The sequence below is a fragment of the Lycorma delicatula genome, chromosome 3, assembly GCF_047948215.1.
Source record: "Lycorma delicatula isolate Av1 chromosome 3, ASM4794821v1, whole genome shotgun sequence".
Taxonomy (NCBI): domain Eukaryota; kingdom Metazoa; phylum Arthropoda; class Insecta; order Hemiptera; family Fulgoridae; genus Lycorma; species Lycorma delicatula.
Genome location: NC_134457.1, coordinates 192,928,337 through 192,941,028, shown reverse-complemented (window position 1 = coordinate 192,941,028; position 12,692 = coordinate 192,928,337). Strand labels below are relative to the sequence as shown.

The 12,692-nt window shown below is 30.9% G+C and overlaps 1 protein-coding gene across 1 annotated transcript in view; it reads left to right on the top strand.

Moving 5' to 3' along the window:
* The window catches only part of LOC142322313 (cGMP-dependent protein kinase, isozyme 1-like), a 257,621-nt gene that overhangs the window by 190,476 nt on the left and 54,453 nt on the right, over positions 1 to 12,692 (top strand). Inside the window, exon 3 of the mRNA XM_075361250.1 lies at positions 11,220 to 11,401. Within this exon, the coding sequence (XP_075217365.1) occupies positions 11,220 to 11,401 (182 nt within the window). The remainder of the gene's footprint in view (positions 1 to 11,219; positions 11,402 to 12,692) is intronic.

The window sequence follows — 12,692 nt, the reverse complement described above, 5'->3', positions numbered from 1 at the left end:
ACTCGCCTCGCCAAATAAATCGATCAGATGTTTGTCTGCTGAAATTAATTTGTCTAAATCAACTGTTCATCGGGCGACCAAGCAATTACAATTACGACCTTATCGCATTCAAACAGTTCATCAACTTCTTGAGCCCGACAAACAAAAACGGCTACAATATTGTCAACGGTTCCGTCGATTTCTGCGTGAGGGAATTTATGTTATGGATTCGTTATTTTTCACAGATGAAGTACGGTTTCATTTGGATGGCTACGTAAACAGCCAAAACAGTAGAATTTGGAGCGCTGAAAATCCCCACGTTTATCACGAAAAACAATTACACCCGTAGAAGTTGGGCGTGTGGTGCGCGGAAGAAAATAATCAGTCCTATTTTTTTCGAGTATACCATTAATGCAGAACGATATCAGGATATTTTATTTCAGTTCATCGCACTCTTGGAAGAGGAAGACAGACACTGCTGGCTACAACATGACGGTGCGACATCGCACTACGCAGGTTCAACTTCTGATTTCGTTGTGGAATTCTTTGGCAATCGTGTTTTCGGTCGAGGCTTGTGGCCACCAAGATCTCCAGATTTGACTGCAGTGAATTTTTTTCTACGGGGTTACCTCAAACAAAAAGCCTACAGCAACAAACCACGAACACTTGAACAATTGAAAGTCAATATTGAACAAGCTGTATTAAATATCCAGCCACAAACTTTGAAAAACGTCGCAAGAAACGCTGTAAAAAGAATTGAAACTTGTATTCAGGAAGATGGCGGCCACTTCCAACATTTACTCTAAATGTAAGGTAATGGATGGTAATAATAAAAATTACATTTATATTTACACATGCCTTTTTATTATTTCAATACCTACCAATATAAGGTTCGGTTGCGTTTTATATGGGACACTCTGTATAAGCCACTCCTGAAATCAGCCAAATCTTCCTAAAAATAACTTTCCGCCGCACCGTAGTTTACATGAAAAATTAGGAATTACTTTAGCCCAAATCTAGTTTCGTCTTCTTGACTAGCCCAAAAATCATTTCAAAGTACCAAGCCTGCTGCAACATATGCGATATATAACCCGATATATAAGCTACTTCGTCACTGTATTTACAACAGAAACCGGCTGTATCATTTTTATTATTACTTTCAAAGAAAGTCTCTGGGCTGATGGCTCTTGGCAGTTCATTTGCATTTATAACAGCGGTAATAAAAACTACAATAAATAATCTAAACTAACAATTTTATGAACTCCTTTCTATCATAAAAATATACATTACACACGCAATGCCTCTACTCAAAATTGGAAAGTAGAGGTTCCTAATTTTTTTCCAAGGCAATAATTATTGCCTCACGAGAACCATAAAAGCGTTACGATTGATTTATATTTTTACAATACTAACAAATTGAATTGAACTGAAATTGTCATAATTATATTCTTGTTAAACCGCCATCAATACTATTTTAATTAACTAGTATCTTTACAGCGAATATTTTGTGGACTGCCATGTTGTAAGTCTAATTTTCCCCATGAGCCAATTTTTTGGACTGGTTGAAATTCTGTTTTGAATAACAAAAAAAAAAAAAAAATTTCTGTAAACAAAAAAATTTATTAAAAAGTAATCAACCAGTTACACAAAAAGCGAAATTAGTGAACCTTAATATCAATACATTTCACAACATATTTAAACCCATAAATACAAAGTATTATATTCATATTATAATATCTTAATGATGTAGGTTTTAAGCTCATGTCTAAGATATAGGAAAGCGAAGCCGCCAGGTAATGCCGCTGCAGGCGGTGGATATACGTGCGTGCTCATACCATTAGTAATCGCCTTAGGCGTACTTAATTATTACCAAACACTACCATCGTTATCGTACCTAAATGCAAATTAAACTTTACGACAATATATTTTTAAAAATTTAGCCAAAAGTCTACTTCAAAGTTCTATCGTAAATTTAATATTTTCAATAATGTATTTGTACTTGGATAGAACCTATTTGTTCATCAACATGAGTGTTATAAACTTTTACATGAAGATAGATATCGTTTATTTCATATATTAAGTAAAAAATAGAATAGTATAAAATATGAATTTATCAGTTCTTTAAGCTATGATTCCTACGTTGATGAACGAACAATAAAGTGGACAAACGGCAAAAAAAAAACATTCATTTATTGCATATTTATGAGCTCATTAAAAGATAAGTATATGAAGTAAAAGTTAGCTTATATACAAAGACCTAGGATTTCTATGAAAACGCTAATTTGGTAAGTGTTATGGAAAATATGTAGTAAATACAATTCTTCGTAATGAAATCTTCACATCACATTAAAGTAAATGTTTACTTGAAGATGACAAAACGTGTCAGTACATCATTAATTATATAATTTAATTATATAATTATTATAACTAATTTCCTTTTAAGTCTTGAAGTCTTAACGAAACATGATCAAATCTCGGAGGATCCTATGTGTAAAACGTTTAGAAGGATGAAATTGTGAATAAAATTTCAATTTCTTGCCGGGGTTCGAATTCGATTTAAAAGCAATTAAATTAATGTATTTAAAAGTAATTAATTCGATGTAGCGATTTAAAAGCAATAGATTTGAATTTAATTTATGATTAAATAAATTATATAATTAATAACAAAACTACAAATAGTAACAAAATATTGTAACAAAAACATTTTAATTATCTTTCAATATATATTACCTAACATTCTCTAACTCTTAATGACATTGTAACGTAACTGAGTTATTTTTAATAAAATATTAAATATTTATAATGCTCAAAAAAAGGAAATTTTCAATTAGACCTATACGTAATTTTTTTTATTTTCCCACTCTTACTTTTTATCAAATGCACCATTTCGGAAAAAAGTTACTAAGAATTAAATCTTTTTTTTTTTGTAATCGTACCAAAAATCACCTTCTACGTTTTTGGTTTTTTGAACCAAGAGGACATGAAACAACAAAAATACAAAAAAAGGAGGGTTAAATTAAGTTTGTATATATGTATGCGCGCGCGTGTATATATATATATATATATATATATATATATATATATATGTGTGTGTGTGTGTGTGTGTGTGTGTGTGTGTGTGTGTGTGTGTGTGTGTGTGTGTGTGTGTGTGTGTGTGTGTGTGTGTGTGTGTGTGTGTGTGAGTGTGTTAATATTATTTGGATTAATAAAGCGGGTTTGGTAGAGGAGCTATATGAAGGAAAGGATACTGTTAACATTAGGGAATATCTGGAAGATGAAAATAGGGTGGATAAAGACATGATGAGACCAACTGTATCTAAGGATGTATTTGTCAACGTCTTGAATAACCTGAGTAATAACAAAGCGACAGGTACAGATAACATCCCGGTAGAAATATTAAAAGAATTAGGAGAGTCAACAACGGAGTGTTTGTATAGGCTTATTAAACGTTGCTATGAAGAGTGAATGGTACCGCCGCTAGATTTTATAAATAGAAAAACTGTAGTAATTCCTAAAAAGGGAAATGCAATGCATTGCACCAATTACAGAACAATCGCTTTGTTATCCCACACTTCAAAGATAATGCTAAATATTGTTAAAAGCCGAATAAAAGGGAAAATTGAGGCAAATTTGGAAGAAGACCAGTTCGGTTTCAGATCTGGAAAGGGAACTAGAGAGGCGATACTAGCGCTAAGAGTGTTATTGGAAACAAGAATTGGGGTTAATAGGAAGACCTTTTTAACTTTTGTAGAACTGGAAAAAGCCTTTGACAAGGTGGATTGGGAATTGCTATTTCAAACAATAAGGGAAATAAAGCTCGACTGGAGGGATAGAAGATTAATTCTGAATCTGTACAAAAAACAGAAAACGGAGATTGAAATCAACGGCTTAAAAAAAGAGGCCAAAATAAGAAGGGGAGTCAGGCAAGGTTGCCCACTGTCACCGTTTCTGTTTAATTTGTTTATTCAAAAAGCTATTGTAGAAATGAAAGAAAAAACGAAAGGAATCAGGATTAATGAAAAATCCATTCATTGTATCAGCTTTGCAGACGATACTGTGTTACTGACGGAATCAGCAAGAGGAATGGAGATTATGTTAGAAACACGATCTAAAGTACTAACATAACTTAAACTGAAAATTAATAAGGAGAAGACAAAGACTATGATTGTAGGAAAATTAAAGGAAGGTACAGGGGTTGATATTAAATTAGAAGGTACTGTTTGGAAAGCACCGTCACTAGCGATAACAAATGTGCCACAGAAGTAAAAAGAAGAATAGCGCTGGCAAAACGAGCTTTCCAGGATAAAAAAAATATACTGACTGATAATCATATGAACATGCAAATAAGGAAACAGTTCCCTAAAACTTATATCTAGAGTGTTCTAATTTATGGGTGTGAAACATGGACGTTTTAGAAAGCAGAAAGAAGGAGTAGAAATGTGGATTTGAAGGAAAGTAACAAGAACAAGCTAGGTGGATAGGAAAAGAAATGATCAAGTGTTAGCAGAACTGTGAGAGGAGGTCATTGCTAAATGTTACACGAAGAAGAGCGAAATCGATAGGACATGTAATACGACATGACCAGTTCTTAACGAATATATCTGAGGGCAAGGTTTTGGGTAAAAAACCTAGAGGTAGATCGAGAGCAACCATCATCAATAATTTTAAAGAAAAGATGAGCCTTGGTTTATAATGACTTGAAGAGAGAGGCGGAGATGAGAGTGACGTGGCTAAATCGACAAGGCGTAGCTTTTAGTGAATGATGATGATAAGATAATTGTTAGAATAAAAATCATAAAATTTTGCAAGGGGACATCTACTTGTGTATATGGAGCATTTAAAGGATTGGAGTCCTGGTCCCAAAAGGGATGGGGAGGTAGAATAGATCAAAGGTCATATACTGGGAGGTAATTTTCCATTAACATTTAGCACTGATAATTTTTTTAATATTATAGTGACATTTTGATAACGTAGACTGGAATAAAATGTTAGCATTTTAAAAAATGTAGGGTTCGAGTATAGAGATAGAAGTACAATTGCTAACATTTGCAGGAACCAAACTGCAGCAGCAGTAGTCGAATAACATTAAAAAGAAGCCGTAATAAAAAAGGTAGTCTGATAAGGATGTTCCCTATCATCATTTCTTTCTAATTTTTACATAGAAGTAGCAGTTAAAGAGCAATTTAAATCCGGAATAACAGTGCAAAGTGAAAAGGTAAAGATGGTGCCGAATAGCACAGGCAAAACGAGCTTTCAGTCAGAAATATAATTTGCTCACGTAAATATTAATTTAAACGTCAGGAAAACATTTTTGAAAGTATATTTCTATATTTCTGGAGCGTAGCTTTATATGGAAGTGAAACTTGGACGATAGGAATACATGAGAAGAAAAGATTAGAAACTTTAGAAAAGCGGTGCTGTAGGAGAATGTTAAAAATCAGGTGGGTGGATAAAATGACAAATGAAGAGATGTTGCGGCAAATCGATGAAGAAAGAGCATTTGGAAAAATATAGTTTAAAGAAGATATAAACTTATAGGCCACATTTTAAGGCGCCCTGGAATAGTCGTTTTAATATTGGAGGGACAGGTAGAAGGAAAAATTTGTGCAGGCAGGCGCGGTTTGGAGTATGCAAAACAAATTGTTAGAGATGTAGGATGTAGGGGGTATATCGAAATGAAACGAGTAGCAGTAGGTAGGATATCTTAGAGAGCTGCATCAACCAGTCAAATGACTGAAGACAAAAAAAAGTGAGATTTTTTTGGTGCTTTCATAGTTAGTTATTTGTGACAAATTAGCTATAAAATATTTAAAAGAAAAATTACGGGGTAATCTAAACAACATGAAGATATTTTTAATAACTTTCTCATGATCATCATTTAATAATGGGTTGTTATATCATAAAAACTTACAGCCGATGACGTTCTGATACTAACCATTTTCGCTTGGCTTTAAGAAAACTGGTTTGAAAGCTTATTCAACGGCATTTAATTGAACCTAATCTCATTCTCGGTCGACGTCTTTTTATGTCATTTCGCTTCATTTGTTTACTTGAATATATATTAAAAAGTAAGTTTTTCGCTTTTTACTTTTTTGTTGAAACCTTTGTCTTTTTTCATGGTAGTATTTTTTCTATCTTTCGCACTAAAAACATGCGTTTTAGTGCGTGTAAAGATACACTAAATATAAAACGATATAGTACATCTAACAAATCTCTAAACTTCAATTTTTTAAAGGGGACACAAAATTATTTGTTTTCAAACAGATTGCCACATAATTACCGTTACTGTCAGTCTGTATTCATTTAATGAGTGAAAATGCAAAATCTGACCGGAATTCGATCTTAGAATCTTCTGTATGAAAGGAAGAAAAACTGCTACTCTACTGATATCGGCGGGATTAGTGTGGGTAAAGTTGATTATATATATTCCAATTAAGACTTCTAAAATTAATAATTTTAAGAATTGAAATATATTAGACTATTTTCTTTTCTTATTATTGCGTTGTCCCCCATTAGTTTTCAAATTTATTTTATTTAATATCCTACTTTATTAACATCAATTTTTTTAAATTAAGAATATAACAACCAACCGCAATTTTATTCCATTCAAATCGTCATTTATTCACGTGATATATATGAATTGTGTATCACCTACATCATGAAAATCGGAGTTACCGTTTTGAAGTTACGAAAATAGAAAATAACATTTAATCATACCACGAACAAATTAACCTCCTCTTACCGCAGAAGGGTAAAAAATATTTCTTAAGATTATTTTTATTTATTTAAAAAAAAAAAATATTTTATCTTGCAAAAATATCTTTTTAGATAAATGTAATTTTCTTGAAAATAAAACATTTTCATTTTATCTTTTTCATCCGACATCGCGCGAGTTCCAACCTAGTTAACAAACTGAATGTAAGAAAAATTAAATTACTAAATCTAATTTTACAAGCTTTACAAGTGAGAGAATACTCTTGTCACTTATATTTCATTTTGCAGTTTTAAATCGTAAGAAACACATTTTAATTATCTTTCAATATATATTACCTAACATGCTCTAACTCTTAATGATATTGTAACGAAACAGAGTTATTTTTAATAAAATATTAAAAATAAAAAATAGGCTTTTTAAATACATTTTGTATTTAATATAATGATGATTAATATTTCTATTATTTTTATTATTATTACGAGTATTATTTATTATTTCTTAGAAAACATTTGGGTTTGGAGTACACGACTACCTGCTTCAGTAATTTTTATTTTATAAAATAATTAATTTGCAGATAAAAGATTTATTTGCAGACTCTGTATTTATCTTTGTCCTAGGAAGTAATCAAAGAAAGAATTTATGCGAATTTTATGTTAATAAAGAAATCTGTCTCTCTGCAACCGATTGTACAATTTCGGTAGCGTATTCCATGTGTAATGACTAATTATTCATTTTGCTTAAATACCAGCCTGTTTACATATAGTATTTCAAACAGAAGGTCCAGCGTTCGAGTCCAGTTCAAGCTTGAAATTTTACATACCCAACAAAATGTTCCATTCCATAGTTCTACGCACAAAAATTCACACTTTATATGCTGAATATCATCATAAAATAAATTAATTAAATTTTATTCTAAGTTTTTTTCAATTCCTGAGCGGGAATCGAACCCCAGGATCTACACCCAACGCTGCTGTGGTGGTTAGTTTAAACAGGAAAAAAATTTAATTTATGTTATTTGTTTTATGTTTAAACAGGAAAAAAGTAACATAAATTAATTTTATAGTGATGAATTTTATTTTATTTGATTAAATTATTTTATTTTATTTTATTAGTAATTTTATTTTATAGTGATGAATATCTCCAAACTAAAATAAGAAAGCTAATTAAAGTGATCAAAAAATACCAGAATAAAATTTTTGAATTTTCTACCTCGGTTGCATATGATTTTCTTATTCGCATCGGTCATTACGACTTAATTAAAACATACACCAATAAAATTACAACTAATTAAAATGTAACTGCTAAATATGAACAGATTTACTGTAATTAGTAATGTAATTTGCATATGGAAAGAGAAAATAGGAGACAATCTAGTAAAATAGGAGACGTGTAGTGAATGTTCAAAGTTAAAAAAATTGCAAGAATATCGCTTTTATGAAACGAACGTCTAGGCTGCCTCTAGTTTCGAAAATAGTATAGAAATTTTAAATTTTCTCAGGGTTTGAAATATTGAAATATTTCTGGAGGAGACACTGGACCAAACAATACGGTTTTTTGATTCGATTTTACAACCAGCCTACTTTTAATACAAGGTTACATTTAATCCCTTGAAACTGTACAATAAAGTTGGAATTTAAAAAAATAATATAAATTATTTTAGAACGATTATAAACAACAAATTAGTAGTTTTAAGTTTTAATTTTATCTAAAAACCTTACATTATTTTTATTTATTTATCTATTTATTTATTTTCCGGGCGATGATAACGTTCAACCGTTTTTCGCCCTAAAAAAAAAAAAAAAAAAAAAAAAAAAATTATTTTTAGGATTCTCCAAACTTTCATCTAAAAAAAAACCGTTTTAATGATACGGTTCATAATTATTTTTTCTAACCCTCGATGAGCACTAGTTTCTAAGAAATTCGAATTGTTTTTTACGAAAATTTCTTTTTTGAACTCGTAGAAAAAAATTCCTTCTTACAGAGTTTTTAAATCGCAAAAAAATTCTAGGTCATAATAATAATGTGCAATAAGTGAATGATGAAACAGAGTATATTTCATTCATCACTGATTATGAATGACTACAAACATTTATTAGATATTATTAAAAGTTTTTAAAGGGCGATAATTCAACAAACAAAATCAAAATTTTATTTATAAGCGTAACAACGATGTGCAAATTTAGCTTGAAAAATATGTCACTTTAAAAATAAAAATAGGCTGGCTTTATGATTTGCAAAGCATTACTAATGAATGAGTAGCGTAAGGACTCTAAAACGACCTTCTGAAAGGATATTTCCATGAATTTAGAAAACGAATAGTTTAATTTTTCAAAAACCTAAAAGAAATTATTGAAATTTTCCTCCACAAATAAAATTTGAAGTAAAAGAATAAGACAGACTTTTTATTTACAACGCCCTCACTACTGATTTTCAGTGTACAACGCACTACATACGTTCGATTCCAGTAGACCTACACACAAACATCACGTTTCAGCTCACTCACCACTGTGACCCACTGCATAAGCGCGTATGAAGTATACTTTTAGTACAAGGTTAGATGACTACATTTAATCCCTTAAAACTGTACAATAAAGTTGGCATTATTTATAAAAATAAGACCAATTAATTTAGAACACTACACAGTCAACGTAACCTCAATTTTTTCGACCTTAATTTGAGCTTAATTCACGAACGATTCATCCAATCCTCTTTAAACTTTTACAAGCAGAACTTCAGATACACTACTATAATATATCTAAATTTCAATTAAATTGATAGTAGTTTTGGGGATTTTCGAACAGCAATATTTTCTACATAGGCATCAAGGCTTTACACACACACATATATATATATATATATATATATATATATATATAACGAAACCTCAGTTCAAGTGAATGGTATTTTCGTACTTCTTACCTCAAAACGTAAGGAAAATTCATTTTCACTCCCCTCTACCTCCACCATGCGATCGAAAGCGATATCGTACTTTTCTTCAAAACGTCCATAAAAAATATTTACAACTTTCATGCAAAAGATTTTAAATGAAATCACTTGGGCACCTTTACAAAGTACTTTCCAAGTATGAATAGTTTCTTTTCCATAGAATTTTTGATCAGTTTTTCTTAAAAAAGTTAAATAAGATAAAAATTAATTAAGTAAGTTAACCAATTAGTGGATGACGCCGTATAAATAAATTTACACTAATTTAAAAATCTGGTGTGGACACCACATGACTTCCTTGTAGCCTATTGTAAGGAAGTATTGTAATCGCGAAAAATTTCGGTTTTCAGATTTCAACGGAGTTATCCATTTTCACCATCCCTGAATCCATTTTGACTAGTTTCGAAGTGACATCTGTACGTAGGTACTTACGTGCGTATGTATCTCGTATAACTAAAAAACGATTAGGCGTGGGATGTTGAAAGTTTGGATTTATGACTGTTGTAACATCTAGTTAATTACAGAGGTTAATAATTATTAATTAATCAATATATTTAAATTAAAAAAAAAAAAATGTTAAAAAAAATATATGTATATGAAGTCGAATTCGAACCGATGTGTGCATGGTTACGGATCCGACACGTTTTCATTTACACCACATAACTACTTGAGCGACATGAAACAAAATTAATATATATACTAATATGATACAGACACCACAAAAAAAATGTGAAACAGCAATGTAGTATCCACCACAAAGCAATTGTATAATTGTCCACTTTATTAAATAATTGGAGGATCTTATCTAACCTTCAAATGAAATCAGTTTAAATCAAGTGCAGCAAAAAATATGTATATGTAATTTAGTAGGCGTACAAGGAAATTACGTGGTGTTCACAACAGATATTTTTACAATCAGAGGTTAATAATTATTAATAAGTCAATATATTTAAATTTAAAAAAAAAGAAGGAAATGAAGTATGATTACGTTGTGCCTTCCTTTTGTACGATCCAACTATTTCATTAATTAAAATTTTATTTGGCTATACTATGGAACCAATGAAAATAAGCACCACACACACACACACACACACACACACACACACACACACACACACACACATCGATAAATCGTTGAAAAGCTCTCAATGAGAGCTGATTACTGCAGTTAAGCAAAAGTCCAAAATCCAAATTTTTTGGTTTTTGGGGATTTTTTGGACTCTTTTGGTCCAGTTGAATGCAATCAAAAGGGGAAATGCACAACTAGATGTTATAACAATCCTAAATCCAAGAATTCAACATTCTACGGCTAATCGTTCTTGAGTTATGCGAGAAACACATACGTACGTACGTACGTACAGACCGTCACGCCGAAACTAGTGCATTCAGGGATGATCAAAATGGATATTTCCGTTGAAATCTGAAAACCGAAATTCTTTGCGATCACAATACTTCGTTTACTTCATACAAGGAAGTAAAAATTTAAACGTACGCTTAAAAAAAATTCTTAAATGTTTTATTTACAAGTCGTATTTTTTATTTTGTTCCATGTAATTTATCATTTTCACTCGTTTTATTTCAGAGTGTTTTACAACAAACTAGTACATTTTCACCAGATGGAGATCTACTGTCTTCTCTACAACAGGTTCACGGAATGGTCGGACAGAATGCAAGTAACAAGAAACAAGGAGTATCCGCAGAAAGTTCTCGTAGTAATCAAACAGCAACCGACATACAAGTGCAACATTTTGAAAAAGATTTCAGGTAAATTTTGTAAGCAAAATAAATTACTCGAAGTACTCATAAAAAAACGGAACAGAAAATCAAAATTCATAATAAATGAAACTAATGTTAAACTATTAAATAATTAATATTACATATACTCCGATATTACAATTACAATAAAATACTAATTATAATTTTAGTTTCCTGAGCGATTCCTTCTTTATTTCTTTGACGATTTTATTTCAAAAACGACATTTGATTTACGAGACCATATGAAAAATATTTTTATATAAATAGACTTAATTTAAGAAAAGATTGACTGCCTCCTTAGTTCAGTAGTTAGACATATTGATTCGTAATAATATGTCTGTGTCTTGAGTCCTTCCTGCCTTCCGTAATGAATAAATCAATGAATGTAATTATTGTTAAAAGTGACGCTTTATTTGTATAATATAAGGAATATGAACTTACGGGGTTGGTCTAGTGGTGAACGCGTTTTCCCAAATCAGCTGATTTGGAACTCGAGAGTTCCAGTGTTCAAGTCCTAGTAAGGGCAGTTACTTTGATGCAGATTTGAATACTAGATCGTGGATACCGGTGTTCTTTGGTGGTTAGGTTTCAATTAACCACACATATCAGGAATGGTCGAACTGAAACTGTACAAGACTACACTTCATTTACACTCATACATATCATCCTCATTCATTCTCTAAAGTAATACCTGAATGGTAATTCCCGGAGGCTAAACAGGAAAAAAGTATAAGGAACATGATTTACATATTGCAAAACAGGGAAAAGTACCCAAGTTTTTCCTTTCCCCAAAACGAGGAAAGAATTGCTATGGTACCAAAAGTGACCCGTAAATATTGTTTGTGTATGCAAGGGCCTTTATTTAATTTAATATCTAAGGAGAGAGTCGACGAAGAAACTTTGGTATGATTACTTTTAAATATACAGCAGCATCAATTTGTATCGAATGAATTACATTTTAAAAAATGTCCGTCAAATGGATGAGGAAATGTAGATAGGTAGAGTATCATATACCTCGATAAATTGTTCAAAAAGTAAACATTTTTTTTATTCTTTTGATACTAATAATATTTACAAAACCACCACTTCCCTTGAAATATGTGTGTAAATATAAGAATTACAATTAATGTTGATTTATTCGAATTATGTTTTAATTTAATGGTTAATTATCTGTATAAAATATGTTTTAGGGATAATTAAGTCTTATTTTATTGAATAGCTAAAGGAATGGATAGCTAACGAAATCTAATTAAATTAATCTCTTTTACTTAAAACATCTATATTGGGCCATTAATGTTAA